The sequence below is a fragment of the Oncorhynchus masou genome, chromosome 24 (genome assembly GCF_036934945.1).
Source record: "Oncorhynchus masou masou isolate Uvic2021 chromosome 24, UVic_Omas_1.1, whole genome shotgun sequence".
NCBI lineage: Eukaryota > Metazoa > Chordata > Actinopteri > Salmoniformes > Salmonidae > Oncorhynchus > Oncorhynchus masou.
In genome coordinates, this window is record NC_088235.1 from 36259103 (window position 1) to 36283097 (window position 23995).

The following is a 23995-nucleotide window of genomic DNA, read 5'->3' on the forward strand; positions in this document are numbered from 1 at the left end:
TTACCTAAAGTATTAGCTATGGAGGCGTGGCCTTAGGAAATTACGTTTCGTTTCGAGGCGTGTCAAGGCGATCAAAGTACAGTACATTTTTTCTCCCACTACTGTCTCGGAGCTACAGTGGACACGGTTGTCGGCAGGCTAATATTACAGCAACAAAGCGAACGGGATGCAGGGTAGACAAACCGACTGACAATCGCATGAGTGAGGATACCAGGGAGAGGCTTTTTTAACGGTATTTCTCCAGTATAGGCTATAGAGCCTACATGTTTTATAACAGACAAAAATAGAAGACAAAAGGACAAACGGGTCATATTTTGCTGGCTCGAAAAGTCGACTCGCTTTCAGCCTGCAACAATGGAATTAAGTTTTATATTGCCTGCTATTCTTTTCACGCTGTTCGCTATTATTCTGGTGACAGCATTGTTCAGCACCAACGATACTTCTACTGTCTCGTCCTCTGGCTCTGCTGCATCCAAAGCGGATCACTCAGGGGAGGGATCTTTGGCGCAGTCCGGGAGAGAGGATGTGAAAACGGGATTAGCTAAATCAGGACCGTCGGTAAATCTTACGGAGAAACAGGGGACAGCAGCAGGGCTAACCTTAACGGACAAATCGGAGGAGGACAGTGAATGTCGATCTGTCGGGAAAATAATGGATCCGATAGCAGCGGACAGAAGGACAGTTGAGGAGGAGGGGCTGCCCGCTGCAGAAGTTAGGACCCATGCTGCTCACGAGAAAAAGGTGAAATCTGGCATTATGGTAGGCTAACATAATGTGCAGTATGAGTAGTGTATATGCCTAATATTTTTCATCAGGTTTGGGGAGTAGTGGATTACAATAAAACTAGAAGTATTCCGTTACATTTAATCCGATTACATATATTTGAAAACATTACTTCTGGGATTACTTTTCAATTCAGAAGGGATGTTTGCGAAAAAAATATTTGACACTTATTTTTTTCTGAATTGGTAGATTTTTATCCAAGTCGTGACATATTTTAATGGGAATACTTAAGAATCCACATAAGAAAATATGTGCATTTTCCAACCAATGGTGTTTTCACCAAATATACTTTTTGCTGATAAAAATCTGTGCTTGATGACAGTGCACACAAATTGTACTTTTTCAGTTGAAGTTTTCATGTATTGAATAAAAATCTAAAATGCAATATGTTTCCATCCCATTTTCAACTCTTCCTATAGTTTTGTCAAAAAAACGGTTGCTTTAAAAAAAATGCCTACTGTGCAGGTATAGTCTACACATTATGAGATTATTATGGACTGGAGCGAGGTTGTTTTTATTTGTCAAACGGCAGCCAAACATCGATGATCATGTCACCAGAATAAGATCCTCGATATTTATTCCATTCAATTGGCAACAGATTTTCATGCAAGTATAAAAACATCGGCATAAAACAATATGCAAATTTTCTCACCAGAGATGTGTTTCCATCAAATTGACGTGTGGATAAAAGTCTGTGCGTGATGACGTGGTGCACATAAAAATACATTTTGCGGTTAAATTCCCATGTATCTCAAAAACAACAAAACATTAGTTATAGCGAGCGTGTCTATTCTGGTGTTGGCAGGTTTGCACTAGCCAACAGCTCACATAAATAGTGCGGATAGGCTACCAACATGATGAGATTATTATGGACAAATTAGTAAAATTATTTTTATTTGTCAAAAGGCAGCCAAGCATAGATGATCATGTCACCAGAATAAAACCCGTTGATATTTATTGGAAAGGAGCATCAACCTCATCACCTTGCACTTTCACCACCCCTTGAAGTTATTTAATCTGTAGCCTAATAAACTGTATGCTTTCCCGAGTTGTAGTGGACATTTTTCGCATAATTCATTTTACCGAAACAAAAAGAACCCACCATGTCCAACATATTTATTTTGTCGACATTTGGAACGTTTACCTACAATTTTCTGTTTCTTTCAGGCCTATCATGACATGTTTTATCCGAAAACTACGTTACTCCATAAAAAGGTTGGATGGAGACCTGGTTAGTGATACCAAATTAATTTGATAGATCGTGGGAAAATAGCAGGTATGGGTTTTTGTAGGCTACAGCCTGTCTTCCAATGGTGCTCCAAAAACGTGTTTAATTTAAGAAGTCCACGAGTAGGGATTTTATTGCTCAATCTAATTCGTACTGATTCCCCACCCCCCACAAAATCCATAGGCCTAACTGCATATGCGCAAACTCGCGCACTTTTGATAGACTTCCACAGCTGCAAATTATCGAGATATCAAAGTGTCACAAACAAAAAAGTTAACAATAGGCCTATAGCAAATGCTGCACATGGCATTAATTGTTCATATGCAAATAGCAATTTTCGGTAGTGCTCAATGCATGCCATTCCAAAAGCAGCATTTCTTTTTCAACTCGACGCAATGAGCTCAATCAGTCCTCCATGACAACAAAATAATAAAATCATCTGATTTTCTGGCTGTGCCAGCTACAGGCCGCTCTGCAGAACTGCCTACAGAAAAAGATTCATGACGAAAATCGCTAGCCTGCGCCTTTTATGGGAAAAGTAATCAAAGTAATCAGATTATGTTACTGAGAATGGGGTAATCCACAAATTACGTTGCTGATTATAATTTTGGACAGGTAACTGTAACGGATTCCATTTAAAAGTAACTTACCCAACCGTATATTCGAATATAATATAATTTTTATATTATATTAGTCACAGAATACATTTTACATTACTTTTTAGTCATTTAGTAGATGTTCTTATCCAGAGCTAGTTACATGAGACAACAACACATTACAATTGTATAAAGTACAGATTCCCTCAACAGAATACACCACTTCTCTCCTTGGTCAGGTAGGTATTGCAGGTAATGCACATCATATGCAGCTTTCTGGACCAATAAGTCAACACTGTTTGCTACACAGCCAACTCAATGGGCTTGTTCGCAATTGCAGCTGACAGTGCAGGCGACTGTCGACTGACTGATCTAGAAAGAACCTTGCATCATAAATAACTCATTATTATTTGTAGATCAGTCACTCACAATTTAACCATTATACCTTATGATTTTGATCCTCGTGAACACGGCCATTGACAATGGGCGCGTTCGAGAGGATCACTATTGTCAAGTCGGTGACCACCTTCAAAAGTGTGTTGCATTATGTTAAAAATAGTACGACTTGTGCCTACATGTTGAATCGTGATCAAAGGTCATGATGTTTTGACTGCAAGTTTCTGCAGTTGATCTTCACCAACTTCATACTGCAGCCATCGCCTGCATTGTGGGAGGCTCTATTGTCAATCAATCATTAGGGTGTTTTTGTTTGACCCACACGGATGTGACCAAAGACATGACTGAAACAGGAACCAACTTCATGTAGGCTTTACAGTGGATAGCCTATATGCAAATAAATATGATATTTGAGGCTCTCTCTCAGATTGTACAATTTCAGTGTGTGAGTGTGTGATATGGGGGTTGGTGCTATGTTTAATTTGGCATTATAAAGAAAACCACATTAGTGTCTGACTTTTGGCTGCCCCAGATGCACCTCCACTGACTTCACCCCTCAACTATTATCTACAGTCGTTTGCTTTCACCTTACCACTCAAACGCACACATTCTCACACGGATAGGCTACAAGAGCCTTGGTCAATACATCACAAATGTCACATTTCTATGGTAAAGTAAATCACCTCTGAGTCATGTCTATGCCGCTAGTAACCTAGCCTACAAGCACGCCTCAATTATTTGCTGAAGTGCACAGTGGGTGGCAGTCCAGTATGGCTGACTGGATGAACCATCACCATAGATACTGAGAAGAAACCATAAAGGTGTGAAACACTGGGGTGTCAGCACCTTGGAGATGTGTGACATACTGCATGCCAGCACAGAGGGAGGGAGACTACCTAAGCCTGTGATTGTGTAGGTGACACATGGGGAGAGTCAAGTGCCAGGTCAGCAGTCTGCCGAGAGAGAGGTAATGAAATGGGGGATGGGAGTGAGGAGTAGATGAGACTATTTTGTCAAGCCGATTATTGTCATGCAAATAGCTGCCGGTCTTGTGGTAATTGACCATTAATTTGAGTCATTTAGCAGATGTTCTCATCCAGAGTGACTTACAGTAGTGAGTGCACACATTTTCATATTGGTCATATAAGCTCGATCCCTGCAATGTCTCATTGAAGATCTAGATAACTTTTCTGGACTCTGGACTAAAACCTAATTATGATAGGTGTACAATATTACGTATTGGATCTTTATAAAAATACAACTTTGACATTACCTTGCAGTTTACCTAAAGAATGGACTAACGGTGAAATAGACACACTTGTTATTCATATCATAAAAGATAGAAATGAGCTCTCCACAATACATTTCAATAGAAAACTAGTATTAATAGACAAGTTCCTGCAACCATGGAGAAGTAAATACGTCTCTGTTTATGGAAATATTACACTGATGAACTCCTTAGTCATATCTCAGTTTACTCACTTACTTAGCCTACTCCTGATGACCAGTTTTTCAAATAATATGAGCAAAACATATTTTGTTCTATCTGGGCTGGTAAACCAGACAGAGCGGGTTGAGATGATTAAATATAAAAGCACTATACCTCTCTATAAAAGCTTCACTTACACAAAAGTTTTACTTGAAACCTAAATGGTTCTCAAGTAGATTACTAAGAAAAGCTCATCCATTGTTTAAAAATTACCTTTTTGCCTTTGTGCAGATTGCCATGTCTCATTTTCAATTAATTGAAGATTAAACGTTTTTCAAAGTGTCTCTTTTTCGAACAAGCATTGCAGAGATGTTTACAATTTCAATTTCATCCCTCTGAAAAGATAGAACAAATATTATAACATATATTATGGTTGAACTCAAATATGCTGGTTGATAAAATACCTGTATTTATGGAAAAGATGTTTGAAAAGGGTATTTTGTTTTAAAATCATGATGTAAATTGGAATGGTAGAATTTTGTCTTTCATGGAGTTATCAGAATTGTATGGGAAGGTCTGCTCAATCCAAGATTACAACCAATTGATTACAGAATTACCACAAAAATGGAGGAGGCAGGTGGCAGCGGGAGGAGGTAGGGAATTGGTCTATCTGCCAAATATAAACAATCAATCGCTGAGGAATAAAAATAGATTTTTGATGTACCAACTCTATGGTACAGGGTGTATAAATTGATATATAAAATTACGTAAGATTCAATACTTCGTGCATTTCAGCTAAAATTATTGTACAGAATTCTTGCCACCAACAAAATGTTGAATATTTGGTGCATACAATCATCAGAGCTCTGCATATTTAGACCATTTGTTATGGCATTGCCCTAAGGTAGCCTGTTTCTGGTCTCAAATTCAGGAATGGCTGAAAAACACTACAATAATCTAAAAATTGACCCTAGAAATCTGGAGAGATCTGGAGAGTCCGGGTCAGTCAATTACTAATATACTAATAATCTTAGCAAAATTATTTATTTTCAACTCACAATCTGTGGATTCAATTCAATTAGATAGATTCCAATTGTATGTTAAACATCACAGCGTAGTTGGAAGATATATGGAGCATAGAAATCTGAAGAGTGTGGCCAGCAGAGATATGTGGGATGGGTTGAGGGAAGGTGAGGGTTGGGAAGTGGAATTGGAGACAAGTGGGAGTGGAGTTGCTAGGTGGGGGATTGAATGACTGTCAAAGTTAAAAGTCAAAAGTAAAGTCAAATTTTTAAAAAGTAAGTAAATGATACTGAGGGGCAACATTGTTACATCTAATGCCCCTTTTCTCCCCAATTGTTAGTAGCTACTATCTTGTCGCTTCAACCCCCGTACGGGCTTGGGAGAGACGAAGGTTGAAAGTCATGCGTCCTCCGATGCACAACCCAACCAAGGCGCATTGCTTCTTAACACAGCGCGCATCCAACCCGGAAAAAAGCTGCACCAATGTGTTGGAGGAAACACCGTGCACCCTTGGTTAGCATGCTCTGCGCCCGGCCCGCCACAGGAGTCGCTGGTGCACAATGAGACAAGGATATCCCTACCGGCCTAACCCGGACGATGCTAGGCCAATTGTGCGTCGCCCCATGGACCTCCCGGTCGCGGCCAGTTACGACAGAGCCTGGGCGCGAACCCTGAGTCTCTGCAGTACAGCGCCCTTAACCACTTCGCCACCCGGGAGATCTAATGCCTGTTTGCCCGAGGCTGATGCCGTGCAGGTGTTTGTACGCGTGTACACATGCATATACTCGCATTCAAATGTGCACACATACACACATGTAAATAGTGCCATACATGCACTGAAACGTATTCAGTTGGCCTTGCTGTTATGATGTTTTGTTGTCCTTGATGTCTTTTGTTTTTGCATTGTTGATTTCTGTTTTCCTTTGTTTTTCTCCTTTTTGTCTTTTGTTAATTTTGTTGGTGCATTGGGGGACGGTGGCTTGAGGGGGGGGGCTTGGGCCGGTGGCTGATAGGTCGCTGGTTCGGTCCCCATTTTGACCTTGTGGGAGATCTGTCGACGTGCCCTTGGGCAAGGCGTTGACCCTGGTTGCTTCTGTGGGTCGCTCTGGATGGGCGTCTGTTAGATGACTGAATGTAATGTAAATGTTTAGCGGCTTCACTGCAAGTAGATTGTATGTTTTAATATTAATATTACTAACTCTATTTTATCATTGTACCAATCGGGCTTCAGGAAGAAGCATAGCACAATTACAGCAGCCATGAAGGTTTTAAATGATATCACTGAAGCCATTGACAAAGAACAGCACTGTCTCACTTTTTATTGATCTCTCTAAGGCTTTTGATACAGTTGATCATGATATACTAAGGCAGAGATTGTCGAGTGTAGGTCTTTCGGAGCATGCAGTTGCATGGTTTGCTAACTATCTGTCTGATAGAACTCAGTGCACTCAATTTGATGGGCTTATGTCTGTTAAATTGTCTGTCTTGAATGGTGTGCCCCAAGGCTCTGTACTTGGTCCTCTCTCATTCACTATTTATATAAATGATTGAGACAAAAATGTCCAAAATGCACAAATTCATTTTTAAGCTGATGATACTGTTATTTTCTGTTGTGCCTCGTCTCTTACAAAAGCTTTCCAGAACATGCAAACTGCTTTTTATATTGTTCAACATACCTTGTGTCAATTTAAGCTTATCCTCAATACTGAGAAAACTAAACTAATGCTGTTTTCTAATGCAATAAATAGACCTCTGAACCTTTCACCTATTACTACCTGTCAGGGCAAGGAGATCGAGGTTGTAACCTCATATAAATATCTTGGAATTTTAATTGATGACAGCCTCTCTTTTAAATTGCATAGTCAACAACTTACAAAACAATTGAAGCTGAAATTGGGATTTTATTTTAGGAATAAGGCCTGTTTTTATTTTGAAGCCAGAAGGAGGCTCGTATCAGCTACATTTATGCCTTTACTAAACTATGGGGATATTTTATATATCAAATCAAATCAAATTTATTTATATAGCCCTTCGTACATCAGCTGATATCTCAAAGTGCTGTACAGAAACCCAGCCTAAAACCCCAAACAGCAAGCAATGCAGGTGTAGAAGCACGGTGGTTAGGAAAAACTCCCTAGAAAGGACAAAACCTAGGAAGAAACCTAGAGAGGAACCAGGCTATGTGGGGTGGCCAGTCCTCTTCTGGCTGTGCCGGGTGGAGATTATAACAGAACATGGTCAAGATGTTCAAATGTTCATAAATGAGCAGCATGGTCAAATAATAATAAGGCAGAACAGTTGAAACTGGAGCAGCAGCACGGCCAGGTAGACTGGGGACAGCAAGGAGTCATCATGGGTTTACTACCTTTTTATTTGTGCATTTTTATTGTTCAGAAATGTGGTGGGTACTCTCTTCGTTTGCTGGACTTTATCCTGCTAACTGTTCCAAATGTCCAAACTGAATTTGGTAAAAGGGCTTTTATGTACTCTGCGCCATCGTCTTGGAACACCTTACAAACTACTTTTAAACTGGAAGAACCCGATTGGTGTTTTTAAATCACTGATGAAGGATTTTGAGGCTGATTCCCTGACGTGTCAATGTTTTTCATTTGCTGTTTTATACTCTTGTGAATTCTGTTTTTTCTAGATTACTTGTAGTTTTCATGTTGTCTGTCTGTATCTTTTTTTGTAATGACTCGGTGCTGCCTATCTTGGCCAGGGCGCTCTTGAAAAAGAGATTTTAATCTCAATGAGCCCTTGCTGGTTAAATAAAGGTTAAATAAAATACAACAAATCTATAATAAAAATACTAATTAAACATCAGTGGCGACCTGTCATTCGGGGCATTTTGGGACGAGCCCCACCTGTTTTGAGCCGTACCCGTTGAGCAAAATACTATACATATTTATATTTATATACTGTACATATTCACCCCTTGGGTGCTGCCATAGATTTACATTAGAAGTGCCCGTCCAAGAAGGCACAAGGTCATTGACCACAGATAAAATGACATCAAATCACGTTATATCTACTGTAGCTTTGATTAGACTGATCATGTCAACATCATACTTAAAAAATCTTAGCAAGCTAGCTAGCTAGACAAACAGTCATCATCATGAATCACGTTGACAGTCTACTGGCAAATACTTTTCAATCCTTGTCATATAAAGATAAATTATATACTGATAAAAAAATATATATAAACGCAACATGCAACAATTTCAATGATTTTACTAAGTTACAGTTCATATAAGGAAATCAGTCAATTAAAATAAATTCATTAGGCCCTAATCTATCGATTTCACATGACTGAGGAGCCAGCCCCAGCCAATCAGAATTTGATTTTCCCCACAAAGGGGCTTTAATACTCCTTAGTTTCATCAGCTGTCCGAGTGGCTGGTCTCAGACCATCCCGTAGGTGAAAAAGCATCGTGGTTACACATGGTCTGTGGTTGTGAAATTAACATTAAATTATCTGGCAACAGCTCTGTTGGACATTCCTGCAATCACTATGCCAATTGCAAACCTTGAGAAATCTGTGGCATTGTGTTATGCGACAAAACTGTACATTTTAGAGTGGCCTTTTAATGTCCCCAGCACAAGGTGCACCTGTGTAATGATCATGCTATTTAATCAGCTTCTTGATATGCCACACCTGTGAGGTGGATGGATTATCTTGGCCAATGAGAAATGCTCACTAACAGGGATGTAAACAAATGTGTGCACAACATTTGAGAGAAATAAGCTTTTTGTGCATATGGAACATTTCTGGGATCTTTTATTTTAGCTTATGAAACATGGGACCAACACTTTACATGTTGTGTTTATATTTGTGTTCTGTATCGATAAAACGTATTGGTGCTCATTGGCCATAAATGTTACAAAACAAGTCAGAAATCACAAATTCAACAGTAAGTGGTTTGGAAGAAATTGGTGGCTAACCGATGCAAAGCAATCACTATTTGGTGGAGAGGGTGTATGTTCCAAGTCTGGTTTTAAGTATTTGAAACATCTGTCTGAAAAGGTACCTTTTCCTACCTTAAAAGGATAAACATTCGCACTTAACACCATGGCCAGATTGAATACATTCAGCATGATTTCAGCCGTGTTCATAACAACTGAGAACTCAGAACTTTGACTTTGGTGCTTTCAAGGCAACTGGGAACTCGCATAAAAAAACGAGCTCATACTGGGAAAATTAGTCAGGAACTCAGGTCTCTTTCTAGAGCTCCGACTTTCCGACCTGAAGATCACTGACGTGATTCAACCTCATTTTTTCCTGAGTTCCCAGCACCATAAATCCAGAGAATGCCAGATTTTGATGACAAAGTTTGCCCACAAGGACAACCGTGCCACCTTCCTGTTCAAGTGAGCTCAGCACAACAACGATGAGTCCAAAAATAGGCCTACTCCTTGTATGCTGCTACATAAATGATGTAATATACCAGGAATATACAGTGTCTTCGGAAAGTATTCAGACACCTTGACTTTTTCCACATTTTGTTATATTACAGCCTTATTCTAAAATGGATTACATTGCCCCCCCACCCCATAATGACAAAGCCAAAGCCGTTTTTTAGAATTTTTTGCAAATGTAATAAATAAATACAATTTCACATCCCGTTGGCTTTGTTACTGTAATATTCGCCTACCGACAACCATGTCCACTGCTCCCAGGCAGTAGACAAAAGGTACTTTGATCGCAGTGACACGCCCCATAGCTAATGCTTTAGGAAAGCTTGACCCAAGCAGCACGAAAACACACAGGACAGGATAAATAGAGTGATCCAACACGTTGCAAGCTTCTCACTTAGTTGGTGATTTTTTTTTTGGGATTTGTGACCCGTAGGGATTTTAGCATGTAAATATTGCTGGGGCAAACGCATGCCAGCAAACCACTACATAACACTAAACAATACATTAATTGCAGTATAACGGTGCCAAACGGTGGCCACAAACTGTTAGGGCCTACATAAACCTGCCCCGACAGCGGCACTTTCCTTTAAGCACTATGGAGTATATTATTACACCGGCTACACCTTGCTATCAGCTGAGCCTCCAGTGGCAGCGAAACAGTTCATTCAGCCTCATTTACTGCATTTAAAAAAAACATAGCTAATATGCCTGAATTGATTAAATACATACAGTGCATTTGGTAAGTATTCAGACCCCATACAAAAAAAGATTGCAAAAAAGTGCAGTAACTGCAGTCAACTGGTATTTTGGACACAGTAAATGCAGAATAACTGCATTGTACTGCAGTTGAGCTGCAGATATACTGCACTCTAACTGCAGTTACACTGCAAAATTACTGCAGTAAAAAACTGTTATTTTGGATGCAGTATTTGCTGCAGTTATACTGCACTCTGAATGCAATCTTTTTTCGTAATGGACACCTTGACTTTTTCCACATTGTTTTTTTCCCTCCATCAATCTACATACAATACCCCATAATGACAAGGCAATAACAGGTTTTTCTTCTTTTTTTTGCAAAATTATAAAAAAAAAAAAAAAATGGAATAATCACAGTGTATTCAGACCCTTTACTCAGTACTTTGTTGCACCTTTGGCAGCGATTTACAGCCTCGAGTCTTCTTGGGTAGGATGCTACAAGCTTAGCACACCTGTATTTGGGGAGTTTCTCCCATTCTTCTCTGCAGATCCTCTCAATCTCTGTCAGGTTGGATGGGGAGGGTCGCTGCACAGCTATCTTCAGGTCTCTCCAGAGATGTTTGATCAGGTTCAAGTCTGGGCTCTGGCTGGGCCACTCAGAGAAGCCAGTCCTGAGTTGTCTTGGCTGTGTACTAAGGGTCGTTGTCCTATTGGAAGATGAACCTTTGCCCCAGGCTGAGGTCTTGAGCTCTCTGGAGCAGGTTTTCATCAAGGATCTCTCTGTACTTTTCACCGTTCATCTTTCTCTTAATCCTGACTAGGTTCTCAGTCCCTGCTGCTGAAAAACATCCCCACAGCAGGATTCTGCCACCACCATGCTTCACCGTAAGGATGGTGCCATGCTTCCTCCAGACGTAATGCTTGGCATTCAGACCAAAGAGCTCAATCTTGGTTTCATCAGACCAGAGAATCTTGTTTCTCTTGGTCTGAGAGTCCTTGAGGTGCCTTTTGGGAAACTCCAACCGGGCTGTCATGTGCCTTTTACTGAGGAGTGGCATCTGTCTGGCCACTCTGCCATAATGGCCTGATTGGTGGAGTGCTGCATAGATGGTTGTCCTTCTGGAGGGTTCTCCTATCTCCACAAAGGAACTCTGGAGCTCTGTCAGAGTGACAATCGGGTTCTTGGTCACCTGTCTTTATGGGGCGAAACTTCTTCCATTTTAAAATGATGGAGACCACTGTGTTCTTCGGGACCTTCAATGCTGCAAAAATGTTTTGGTACCCTTCCCCAGATCAATCCTGTCTCAGAGAACAATCCTGTATCCTTCGACCTCATTGTTGATTTTTGCTCTGACATGCACTGTCAACTGTGGTACCTTTATATAGACAGGTGTGTGCATTTCCAAATCATGTCCAATCAATTGAATTTACCACAGGTGTACTTCAATCAAGTTGTAGAAACATCTCAAGGATTATCAATGGAAGCAGGATGCACCTGAGCTCAATTGAGTCTCATAGCAAAGGGTCTGAATACTTATGTAAATAAGGTATTTCTGTTTTTTATATGGAATACATTTGCCAACATTTCTACAAATCTGTTTTTGCTTTGTGGAAAAAGTAAAAAAAAAACAGTAATTCTAAGTGTATGTTGTGTAGTAAGCTGTTAGTAGCCCATGTGTCGCACCCTAAGAATTTGGTCCCTCTTCCCCTCAGAACTTAGCCTATACTGTTCAGACTTTGTGGTGCACATTTTTATTATTGTATTTATTAAGGATCCCCAATAGTTCCTGCCAAAGCAGCAGCTACTCTTCCTGGGGTCCAGCAACATTAAGGCAGTTATATACAATTTAAAACATTACATGACATTACATTTAAAAACACTTTTTACACATTAAGTGTCTTCCCTCAGGCCACTACTTTATCACATATCTACAATGCAAAATCCATGTGTACGTGTGTGTGTGGAACGTCTTATCATCTGTATGTGATTCTCTGCCTGTGTGTGTGTGTCTCTTCACACTCCCCGCAGTTCCCTAAGGTGTAGTTTTATAAAAAGAAATGATCTGATTCTACTGCTTGCATCAGTTACCTGACGTGGAATAGAGTTCCATGTAGCCATGGCTCTATGTGGTACTATGTACCTCCCATAGTCTGTTCTGGACTTGGGCATTGTGAAGAGACCTCTGGTGACATGTCTTGTTGGGTATGTGTGGCTGTCTGAGCTGTGTGCTAGTAGTTTAAACAGACACCTCGGTGCATTCAGCATGTCAACACTTCTTACAAAAACAAGTAGTGATGAAGTCAATCTCTCTTCCACTTTGAGCCATGAGAGATTTACATGCATATGATTAATGTTAACTCTCCGTGTACATTTAAGGAATGTTCTTTTTTCCCAAGGTTCCTCTTTGTGGCACCTGACCACACGACTGAATAGTAGTCCAGGTGTTGAAAGTCACTGAGTTCTTCAGTGAGGCCATTCTACTGCCAATGTTTGTCTATGAAGATTGCATGGTTGTGTGCTTGATTTTCTACATCTGTCATCTGTGGCTGAAATAGATGATTTTAAAGTAAGAATAATATAATTGAACTTAGCTGAATAAGATCAAAAAGGATATTTTATTTTATTCCTGAGAATAAAAAAGTAAGCAAATAAAGTGGCTCTGTTGAGCGTAAAAGAGATCATTTGAAACAGGTCCTATACACTAGATGAAGAGTTATTTGGCAAATTTGAATGATACAAACCTTAGAATGTCTTGAATATATAAACATATATGGGCTGCAAAGATTATAGCCTATTGACTATTTGAAAAAGTCGCAAAAAAAGCTTGCTCTCTGTTCCTTGGCTAAATCAAATCAAATTTTATTGGTCACTTGCAGATGGTAATGTGAGTGTAGCGAAATGCTTGTGCTTATAGTTCCGACAGTAATATCTAACAAGTAATCTAACAAAGTAATCTAACAAATTCATAACAACTACCTTATACACACAAATGTAAAGGGATGAATAAAAGTATGTACATATATTTATATGGATGAGCGATCGCTGTGTGGCATAGGCAAGATGCAGTAGATGGTATAGAATACAGTATATACATATGAGATGAGTAATGTAGGATATGTAAATATTATTAAAGTGGCGTTATTTAAAGTGACTAGTGATACCTTTATTAAGTCCATTTATTAAAGTGGCCAGAGATTTGAGTCTGTATGTTGGCAGCAGCCTCTCTATGTTAGTGATAGCTGTTTTAACAGTCTGATGGCCTTGAGATTGAAGCTGTTTTTCAGTCTCTCAGTCCCAGCTTTGATTCACCTGTACTGACCTCGCCTTCTGGATGGAAGCAGGGGGAACAGGCAGTGGCTCGGGCGGTTGTTGATCTTTTTGGCCTTCCAGTGTAGCTACGGCTGTACATTCATTGTGTTCTTTCATCAAGTGATCATATTTTCACCCATGAGACTATTCTCAATTTAATATTGTCTTTACTAATATGTAAAATGTGTTTCGATTTAGAATGGCCCATTATCAAACGGGCAGGAACAAGAGCAGGGGAAAAAAGACATATGAGGAAGGTAAAGGCAATAAATATGCCATGGTGGCGAAGTAAATACAATATAGCAATTAAACACTGGAATGGTAGAAGTGCAGTAGATGAATGTGCAAGGTAGAAATACTAGGGTGCAAAGGAGCAAGATAAATAAATACAGTAGGGGATGAGGTAGTTGTTTGGGCTATTTACAGATGGTCGATGTACAGGTGCAGTGATCTGTGAGCTGCTCTGACAGCTGATGCTTAAAGCTAGTGAGGGAGATAAGTGTCTCCATTTTCAGTGATTTTTGTAGTTCGTTCCATTCATTTGCAGCAGAGAACTGGAAGAAGAGGCGGTTAAATAAATACCTGGTTAAATAAAGGTGAAATAAATAAATAAAAATCAACACTCTGATAGCGAATGGAGGCCACATTCCCACATTTCGTTTTTAAGCCTGGTATACTTCTCTGGTTTTATAATGGAGCAGCTGAGAAATAAACATAGTAGCAGTTGGGATCCTCCTCTTTTTAGTGTCAACCATCGAAACTCTGCTTTCACACGGGACTGCATATAAACTCAGCAAAAAAAAGAAACATCCTCTCACTGTCAACTGCGTTTATTTTCAGCAAACTTAACATGTGTAAATATTTGTATGAACATAACAAGATTCGACAACTGAGACATAAACTGAACAAGTTCCACAGACATTTGACTAACATAAATGGAATAATGTGTCCGTGAAAAAAAGGGGGGTCAATATCAAAAGTAACAGTCAGTATCTGGTGTGGCCACCAGCTGCATCAAGTACTGCAGTGCATCTCCTCCGCATGGACTGCACCAGATTTGCCCGTTCTTGCTGTGAGATGTTACCCCACTCTTCCACCAAGGCACCTGTAAGTTTCCAGACATTTCAGTGGGGAATGGCCCTAGCCCTCAGCCTCCTATCCAACAGGTCCCAGACATGCTCAATCGGACTGAGATCCAGGCTCTTCGCTGGCCATGGCAGAACACTGACATTCCTGTCTTGCAGGAAATCATGCACAGAACGAGCAATGTGGTTGGTGACATTGTCATGCTGCAGGGTCATGTCAGGATGAGCCTACAGGAAGGGTACATGAGGGAGGAGGATGTCTTCCCTGTAATGCACAGCCTTGAGATTGCCTGCAATGAAACAAACTCAGTCCGATGATATTGTGATACACCGCCACATCTGCAGTCCTCATGCCTCCTTGCCGCATGCCTAAGGCACATTCACGCAGATGAGCAGGGACCCTGGGCATCTTTCTTTTGGTGTTTTTCAGTCAGTAGAAAGCTTCTTTAGTGTCCTACATTTTGTGACTTGAATTGCCTACTGTCTGTAATCTGTTATTGTCTTAATGACCGTTCCATATGTGCATGTTCATTAATTGTTTATGGTTCATTGAACAAGCATGGGAAACCGTGTTTAAACCCTTTACAAGGAAGATCTGTGAATTTTTACAAATTATCTTTAAAAGACAGGGTCCTGAAAAGGGGATGTTTCTTTTTTTGCTATGTTTATTAAGGTACTGTATCTTTAATTTTAGTCAATTGGGTACATTTCCACCACATATGTTCAGGTTGGAGCTTTGGAAAGAGGCCAGAGTACCCGACTTAGAATTCTGAGTTGGATGACCATTCAAAAATGTATTTCCCCTGTCGGAGCAATTTTATCTGTGGCCAATGACCTTGAGCCTTCTTGGATGGGCACTTAATGTAAATCTATGATAGCACCCAAGTGGGCTTGAACTGCCTAGCTCTCCATGTAGATTCTGTGGTGACGTAGTGTCCCCACAAATGACAGAACACTGAGGCAATCACGGCACAACTTGACAAAATTAACACCTACGTGCAGTGCTTTCGCTGGCTGAACCACCATAACAGAGCTAGGCAGAAACACCTGCATTTTGGTCTGCCATCTGCACGGTACAGTTGAAACCGGGATTCATCCATGAAGAGCACACTTTTCCAGCGTGCCAGTGGCCATCGAAAGTGAACATTTTCACACTGAAGTCGGTTTCAATGGCGAACTACAGTCAGGTCAAGACCGTGGTGAGGACGACAAGCATGCAGATGAGCTTCCCTGAGGCGGATTCTAACAGTTTGTGCAGAAATAAGGCGGGTTATGGTAGAGAAATTAACATTAAATTATCTGACAGCAACTCTGGTGGACACTCCTGCAGTCAGCATGTCAATTGCAAGTTCCCTCAAAACTTGAGACATCTGTGTGTTGTGTGACAAAACTGCACATTTTAGAGTGGCCTTTTATTGTCCCCAGCACCAGGTGCACCTATGTAATGATCATGCTGTTTAATCAGCTTCTTGATATGCCACACCTGTCAGGTGGATGGATTATCTTGACAAAGGCTAAATGCTCAATGAAAGGAATGTAAACAAATTTGTGCATAAATTTGAGAGAAATAAGATTTTTGTGCGTATGGACTTTTTTTCTGGGATCTTTTATTTCAACTCGTGAAACATGGGACCAACACTTTACGTTGGTCCCATGTTGAGTCTCTTGGATTTACATTTACGTCTAGTATATGAGACCAGGCTGTGTCATGTTCTGATCCCATATCTCCACAGTTTTGCAAACAGGCGCACAGTGGATGCGGTATGATGTAGTTTACAATTATAGTTACCTTTTTTTTAAATTGTTTTTATTTAACGAGACAAGTCAGTTAAGAACAAATTCTTATTTATAATGACGGCCTACTGGGGAACAGTGGGTTAAAAGCCTTGTTCAGGAGTAGAACGACAGATTTTTACCTTGTCAGCTCGGGGATATGATCCAGCAACCTTTTGGTTCTGGCCCAATGCTCTAACCACTAGGCTACCTGCTGCCCCTGCTGTAGTATATCTCCAACTTCTATGCTCAGCTCTTTTGCCGCCAGTTACTCTCATACAATGCATCCATATGGCAGAGGGAGACACATTCATAACAAGAGTGTAGAGGCCTGTCCTCTGTCCCACAATAGATGGAGCCCCATCTGTGCAAAAGCCCACCATTCGATCCCATGGAATCTGTTTTTCGTGAATATTGCCACGCAGCACACTGAACATCCCCTGTGCCGTTTCTTGCTCGGGAATCGTGAGACAGAAGAATATGTCCTTGTGAATAGCATCCCCTGACATGTATAGCGAACATAAGTCAATGTATGGGCATCTGGGCCCTCACAACTAACGTCCATTTGGAGAGCATTAGGAGTTTGAGTTGTTCAGTCAGAGTTTCCTCTTGATTGCTAGCAATAGCATATACAGTGCCTTGCGAAAGTATTCGGCCCCCTTGAACTTTGCGACCTTTTGCCACATTTCAGGCTTCAAACATAAAGATATAAAACATTATTTTTTGTGAAGAATCAACAACAAGTGGGACACAATCATGAAGTGGAACGACATTTATTGGATATTTCAAACTTTTTTAACAAATCAAAAACTGAAAAATTGGGCGTGCAAAATTATTCAGCCCCCTTAAGTTAATACTTTGTAGCACCACCCTTTGCTGCGATTACAGCTGTAAGTCGCTTGGGGTATGTCTCTATCAGTTTTGCACATCGAGAGACTGAAATGTTTTCCCATTCCTCCTTGCAAAACAGCTTGAGCTCAGTGAGGTTGGATGGAGAGCATTTGTGAACAGCAGTTTTCAGTTCTTTCCACAGATTCTCGATTGGATTCAGGTCTGGACTTTGACTTGGCCATTCTAACACCTGGATATGTTTATTTTTGAACCATTCCATTGTAGATTTTGCTTTATGTTTTGGATCATTGTCTCGTTGGAAGACAAATCTCCGTCCCAGTCTCAGGTCTTTTGCAGACTCCATCAGGTTTTCTTCCAGAATGGTCCTGTATTTGGCTCCATCCATCTTCCCATCAATTTTAACCATCTTCCCTGTCCCTGCTGAAGAAAAGCAGGCCCAAACCATAATGCTGCCACCACCATGTTTGACAGTGGGGATGGTGTATTCATTGTGATGAGCTGTGTTGCTTTTACGCCAAACATAACGTTTTGCATTGTTGCCAAAAAGTTCAATTTTGGTTTCATCTGACCAGAGCCCCTTCTTCCACATGTTTGGTGTGTTTCCCAGGTGGCTTGTGGCAAACTTTAAACAACACTTTTTACAGATGTCTTTAAGAAATGGCTTTCTTCTTGCCACTCTTCCATAAAGGCCAGATTTGTGCAATATACGACTGATTGTTGTCCTATGGACAGAGTCTCCCACCTCAGCTGTAGATCTCTGCAGTTCATCCAGAGTGATCATGGGTCTCTTGGCTGCATCTCTGATCAGTCTTCTCCTTGTATGAGCTGAAAGTTTAGAGGGACGGCCAGGTCTTGGTAGATTTGCAGTGGTCTGATACTCCTTCCATTTCAATATTATCGCTTGCACAGTGCTCCTTGGGATGTTTAAAGCTTGGGAAATCTTTTTGTATCCAAATCTGGCTTTAAACTTCTTCACAACAGTATCTCGGACCTGCCTGGTGTGTTCCTTGTTCTTCATGATGCTCTCTGCGCTTTTAACGGACCTCGGAGACTATCACAGTGCAGGTGCATTTATACGGAGACTTGATTACACACAGGTGGATTGTATTTATCATCATTAGTCATTTAGGTCAACATTGGATCATTCAGAGATCCTCACTGAACTTCTGGAGAGAGTTTGCTGCACTGAAAGTAAAGGGGCTGAATAATTTTGCATGCCCAATTTTTCAGGTTTTGATTTGTTAAAAAAGTTTGAAATATCCAATAAATGTCGTTCCACTTCATGATTGTGTCCCACTTGTTGATTCTTCACAAAAAAATACAGTTTTATATCTTTATGTTTGAAGCCTGAAATGTGGCAAAAGGTCGCAAAGTTCAAGGGGGCCGAATACTTTCGCAAGGCACTGTATTCTTCATTGCAGTGTTATCTGACAAAGGTATTGATGTGAGTTTCTATGCCTCTGCCTCCCCACACGTTGTTTTCACCATATCAATTGCAGCCAGTAAAATCAAAGTCTCTGCAATAGTGTGTGGTTTCATAGCGTAGCAGGCCTAGCCATTCACCGTGGGAATAATATATATATATATTATTGATTTATTTTCTCCGGATTTTGGAAATTCTCATGACCCCATTTTCATATGGCGAACCCACGTGGGGTCGTGACCCCTAGTTTGGGAACTGCTGGTTTAGTCCAATGTTTCTCAACCTATCCCTTTCTGTTTCTCTTCCTCTCTGACAGTCTGGCCAACGGTACTCGACCTCAAACCCTGCCTCAGCGCCAGTGGATATTCCAGGTAGAGACTTTGGTCACCTACAGTTCCCTGAGGGGGGGTCGTTACTGTGCCCTTTCTCCTACCGACAGACAAGGGGTGCCACAGAGAGCCCAGAGTACAGCAACGGTGAGTAAGCCACTGCTTCAATCACTGTGGATAGAGCAATGGCCACCAACTTTGGTCCGGTTGACTTATACAATTTGCCAGCTTTTGTTTCAGCCTAGCAATAACACACCCTGATTTCAGCTAATCAAGGTCTTGGTGATCAGTTGATTAGTAGACTCAGGTGTGTTAGTGTTGGCTGGAAAAAAAATCATGCACAGCATGTAGCTCTTCAGGACTTGGGCTGGTGAATGACCACTGGGATTCAAACAGCACCAAGAGAGCCTTTTCTCTCAGCAGATATGGAGGTAGTGGAAGTGCCCCTGAAATACGTCCCTGGCATGCTGCGGACCAGCCAGATGGAGAAGATGATGACCAAAGAGGAGCTGGAGGAGGAACAGAGGTCAGTGCTGGGCTGCATCTCAATTCTCTGGCGGGCTTCCTCTCCTAGTCTCCTCCCCTTTCCCCATATTCAACTGCTCCTGCATACCAGCAGTAACTGGCCGTGTCCGAGTACCCACACGTTGCGTTCTAAATAGTAGGCTTTTTGGGTATGCGAATATAGAACGTTTTATAGGATGTGACATTTTCAAAAGTTAGTATGCTTTAAATGCCAGGGTGACATACTAATTTCAGCTTTTCATCAAGTAAAATTTGCTGTACACTTTTGAAGAATACAATTGTCTTTTCAGACCCATGTGCGTTTGACAACAACTGATAATCAGAATAGGGGACACACTCTACCAAAACAAATTAATGCCGTGGAACAAGAACAATTGCGCATTACATGGCACTTTCTCAGTATGGACGAGCTTAGTATGTTATTATTTGTTACTTACTGCATACATTTTAACTAAACAGTACATCCTAAATAGTATGTAGTACGATTAGTACAAAGTATATAGTTTTAGTAAGTAGTACGCAAGACAGATTTTGGACATGGCCATTATAAATTGTCTTTCCCACTGTTTAACCCTCCCCTGTCCAGCGTCCTCTGCTATCTTACAGCCCCTCTCCTCCTCTCCAAGCATCAGTGTGTGTCAGTGTGTGTTGTCTCTGTGAGGCTGGCTGTGCTTAGCAGCTGCTTCTATCCACGGCACCACTGGGGACTTAGGACCAGGGCTCCGAAAACAAGGCACAGGAAAAAAAGAAAGAAAGAACAAAAGGAAACACCCCCATGAGTTGAGGGAGATAACACAAAACTGACCTTATATCAGTGTTCCAGGGCAGCTTCATCTTACTCCAGCAGAAACCTAGGCCTCCTATTCAGAGACGCACCCAGGCCTGGTGTCTGTCTGTAACATCTGTGTCCTGCTCTCTATTTCTGCAGGGTAGAGTTCACCACTGACTTTACCTCTCTGTAAGTCCCTCGGACAGACAGACAGACATGCAGACAGACAGGAACTGTAGTAAAAACATGGTAATGTATGAACATAAGAATTGCGCTAATTCATTAGGGTCGTCATTGCCTGACCATGCTAGAACGGATGGATGTGCTTAAACTCTAACCTCCGATGTGATTTTTAACCTTAAACTAAACTGACACCAAAAAGCAAAGGTATTTAAAAGTTTCAGTTCTGAAGCCCCTTGTCTTTTCAAGCATGGCCATCTAGTGACCTACCATCCAGTCCCCTGGCCTCACGCTTATACCAGATGTCTCTCAACTGCATTCCTCGAGAGACCAGCAGATGATGCTGCCCTCAAGGACTGGACCAGTCCCATATCCCCATGTCTCTCATCCGTACCTCAACCATTACCCCCCTCCTCCTCCTCTTTCCTGCTCCATCCCCCCAGCTCCCCTGAGGACGTTGCCATGGTTCCCATGTGTTAAATATAAATCAGGTGTTTCTCAGGGGTGGGTAAGGTGTTGATTGGGACCTAACAGTTGATGGATCGCCTCAAACCAGATGACACTTCCCCTATTTGATACAACTCATATGACAATTCCCCATTTGACCAAGAGGTGGTGCATTGCATCACCAAAAGCAGTTTGCTGTTTTTTGTCATGAGTCTTGTTCTGGAGGCAGCTCTGCAGAGGGGTCACTGGAGCTTTTTAAAATTTATTTTAGAGCTGGCACAGCCACAGTCATAAAAGCAGATATGAAACCTAACCTTAACACTAATCCTAGCCACACTGCTAACCCTAATGCCTAACCTTAAAAACGTTTTTTACAATATAGACAATATTGACTTTGCAGCTGGCCCATCTAGCAGAAATCGCTTAGTTCTGCCTCCAGGACAAGACTCATCCCAATAAATGTCAATCCGCTCACCAAACTCTATTTGGTAGTTATTTTGCATCTGGCTTGCTGGTTTGATAATTTAGAGCAAACAATGCAATTATGGTATTTTGTTTCAGATTTGATCCAGACAAGGCGTGTAGGATGATTGTATGATACCACCCTCCGCCTGGTCATATGTTTTTGTTTTTAGAGATCGGTTCATTGGCCAATTTGCTCACACCATATTCCCTGTTCTGTGTTGGCTGTGTTTCTCCATGCTGCACTTGGCTGTGTTTGGCTGGGCTGTACCATCATCTAGCTTTGCTGACCTATGTTCTGTACCTGTATCATGAACCACTTGTCGTTAACCATCTGTGCATGTGTGTATACTAGAGTTTATTTTTTTTGAAACCTGCCTCTGTCCCTGGGGCTCTATCTCTATCATTGACCAGGTGAGAGCAGCAGGGTGGAGACTCAGATTTGTTTACCTGTGTGTTTTTCCCAGGGTGCAACGGGAGCAGCTGGCAGCCATCTTCCAGCTGCTGAAGGAGAACCAGGAGACATTTGGGGAGGTGTCAGAGGGAGACGTGGAGGAGCAGCTCAGACTCTACTCCATCTGATCCCCTACTCTACTCACACCCTACTACAACTGACTACAACATCTGATCCCCTACTCTACTCACACGCTACTACAACTGACTACAGCATCTGAAGCCCTACTCTACTCACACGCTACTACAACTGACTACATCATCTGAAGCCCTACTCTATTCACACCCTACTAGTTTTCTGTACTAATTCTAACTCTACTTTCCCCAAACTCTACTCTGTTAATCCCACATGAAACTGACAATCAAGATTAAGGGGGCATTGTTTCAATGGTCCACTCTATTTTGAACCGCATACCCTTCTCTGAAGACTCTGAGGCGTTGAAATAACCAATAAGGTTTTGGATAGTTGGACCTGAGTCATTTGATTGGTCTGATGCAATCTAAGACATTGGTATTCAAAGTCGAGGTCGCGACCAGGGGAACTGCAGTGGGGTCGCCAACATGATTTAGTTTTTTTGTATAGTTTTTAAAAAAAATCAAGATTACACATTATTGTATGGGACAATATACAATATAACATTTTTGAGAAAGATCATTTGAAAAATACAATTTTATTGAGTAAATTTATTTTTTGGTTTCTTCATTTTGATAAGAGATGGAAATATAATTAATTGAAGGTTTTTTGTTGATGTAAAAATCTAAATTTACAGATTTGAAGGTGTTGTCATTAGATTTGGGGTGGAGTTGAGAGATATTATTGGGAGAAAAATGGGGTCCCGACTGAGAGTTTGAATACCACTGATCTAAGAGGTTCTTATACCGTACACACGCATGAAAGCCAATAGTTTCGGCAAGCCTCATGGTGAAACAACATACACTTATCTGAATGCACCTTTCTCCTTTCACCTATTCCCTACCTTTCCTCGCCCATATCCTTCTCTCACCCATCGTTATCACTCCTACCGTTTCCAATGCAGCAGATGTACTTCTCTAGACAGCTCCTATGTACATTAGATACTGCTGTTTATTACTTCTTAATGGTACTTAATGGTTTAATACCATTCAAAACAATAAACACAGTGTATTTGATACAAGTTATGGTGTCATCATTGTGTCAGGCTTCTTTACTGCTGTGATGGTTGTCAAGAATCATCCTGTTCTTTCTCTCTCCACCATGTTTTTCTTTATGCCATGAAATGCTACTCTGTTAAATAGTTAATATAATTTTGGGGTACACTACAGGTTGCAGTGAAAGTACATGAAACAAGTTATTACATGTTTTGTATTTATGCCAACCGTCAGTGGCAGTGTTGTATCGGTTTAAGTAGTTGATGGATATGTTGTCAAAGGTTGAGCACCTCTTTTAACATTGTCAGTATTGTAGTCTTTGTAAAAGCATGTGACAATAAAGAGCTGGAGTGTTAAGAGGATGTGCATTTCACAGTAACTTAATGGAAGTTAGTTGCCTGGAAGTTTCTGTGAATTTTATCAAACCGAACTGGCAACTAGCTGCCAGTAACTTACTGTACTTTCACTGACCTTTTTTCATTACAAGATAGCTTAACATTAATTAACAACTACTAAGCATTCTTTGTGGTGAGCACACTTGGGACTCACTTGGCCTGAATCTCTTGGTTGGCTGCAAACTGAGCTTCCTGCTACACAATCAGGCCAGTGAGCGTGACAGATCAGCCTCAGTAAGTTACTGTGAATTTTACAATAACTTCTTGCCCCAAGCTGAGAGTAAATTATTGAAAAAT

The 23995-nt window shown here is 41.0% G+C and overlaps 1 protein-coding gene across 3 annotated transcripts; it reads left to right on the forward strand.

Moving 5' to 3' along the window:
- The first annotated feature begins 35 nt into the window (after window positions 1-35).
- On the forward strand, window positions 36-23639 carry LOC135512102 (uncharacterized). 3 transcript variants are annotated; one of them, XR_010451376.1, is made up of 5 exons: window positions 36-759; window positions 19327-19486; window positions 19763-19865; window positions 20793-20882; window positions 22190-22278. XR_010451376.1 is itself a non-coding variant. In XM_064933767.1 (4 exons), exons 1-4 carry the CDS (start codon window positions 355-357, stop codon window positions 22302-22304), a joined length of 783 nt encoding a protein of 260 aa, XP_064789839.1. In that variant the 5' UTR covers window positions 41-354; the 3' UTR covers window positions 22305-23639. The 3 variants fall into 3 exon arrangements, 2 of the variants coding, with proteins under 2 accessions (XP_064789839.1, XP_064789840.1); XM_064933767.1 differs by lacking the exon at window positions 20793-20882 and having other exon boundaries at window positions 41-759; window positions 22190-23639; XM_064933768.1 differs by lacking the exon at window positions 20793-20882 and having other exon boundaries at window positions 46-741; window positions 22190-23635.
- Window positions 23640-23995: the final 356 nt, after the last annotated feature.

What these genes read in the sequence shown, in the direction of transcription:
- LOC135512102 (XM_064933767.1), top strand. Translation starts at nt 355, where the DNA reads ATGGAATTAAGTTTTATATTGCCTGCTATTCTTTTCACGCTGTTCGCT. An exon ending in AGGTGAAATCTGGCATTATG is followed by an intron (nt 760 to 19,326) that starts GTAGGCTAACAT and finishes CCTCTCTGACAG; the next exon opens with TCTGGCCAACGGTACTCGAC. An exon ending in GAGCTGGAGGAGGAACAGAG is followed by an intron (nt 19,866 to 22,189) that starts GTCAGTGCTGGG and finishes TGTTTTTCCCAG; the next exon opens with GGTGCAACGGGAGCAGCTGG.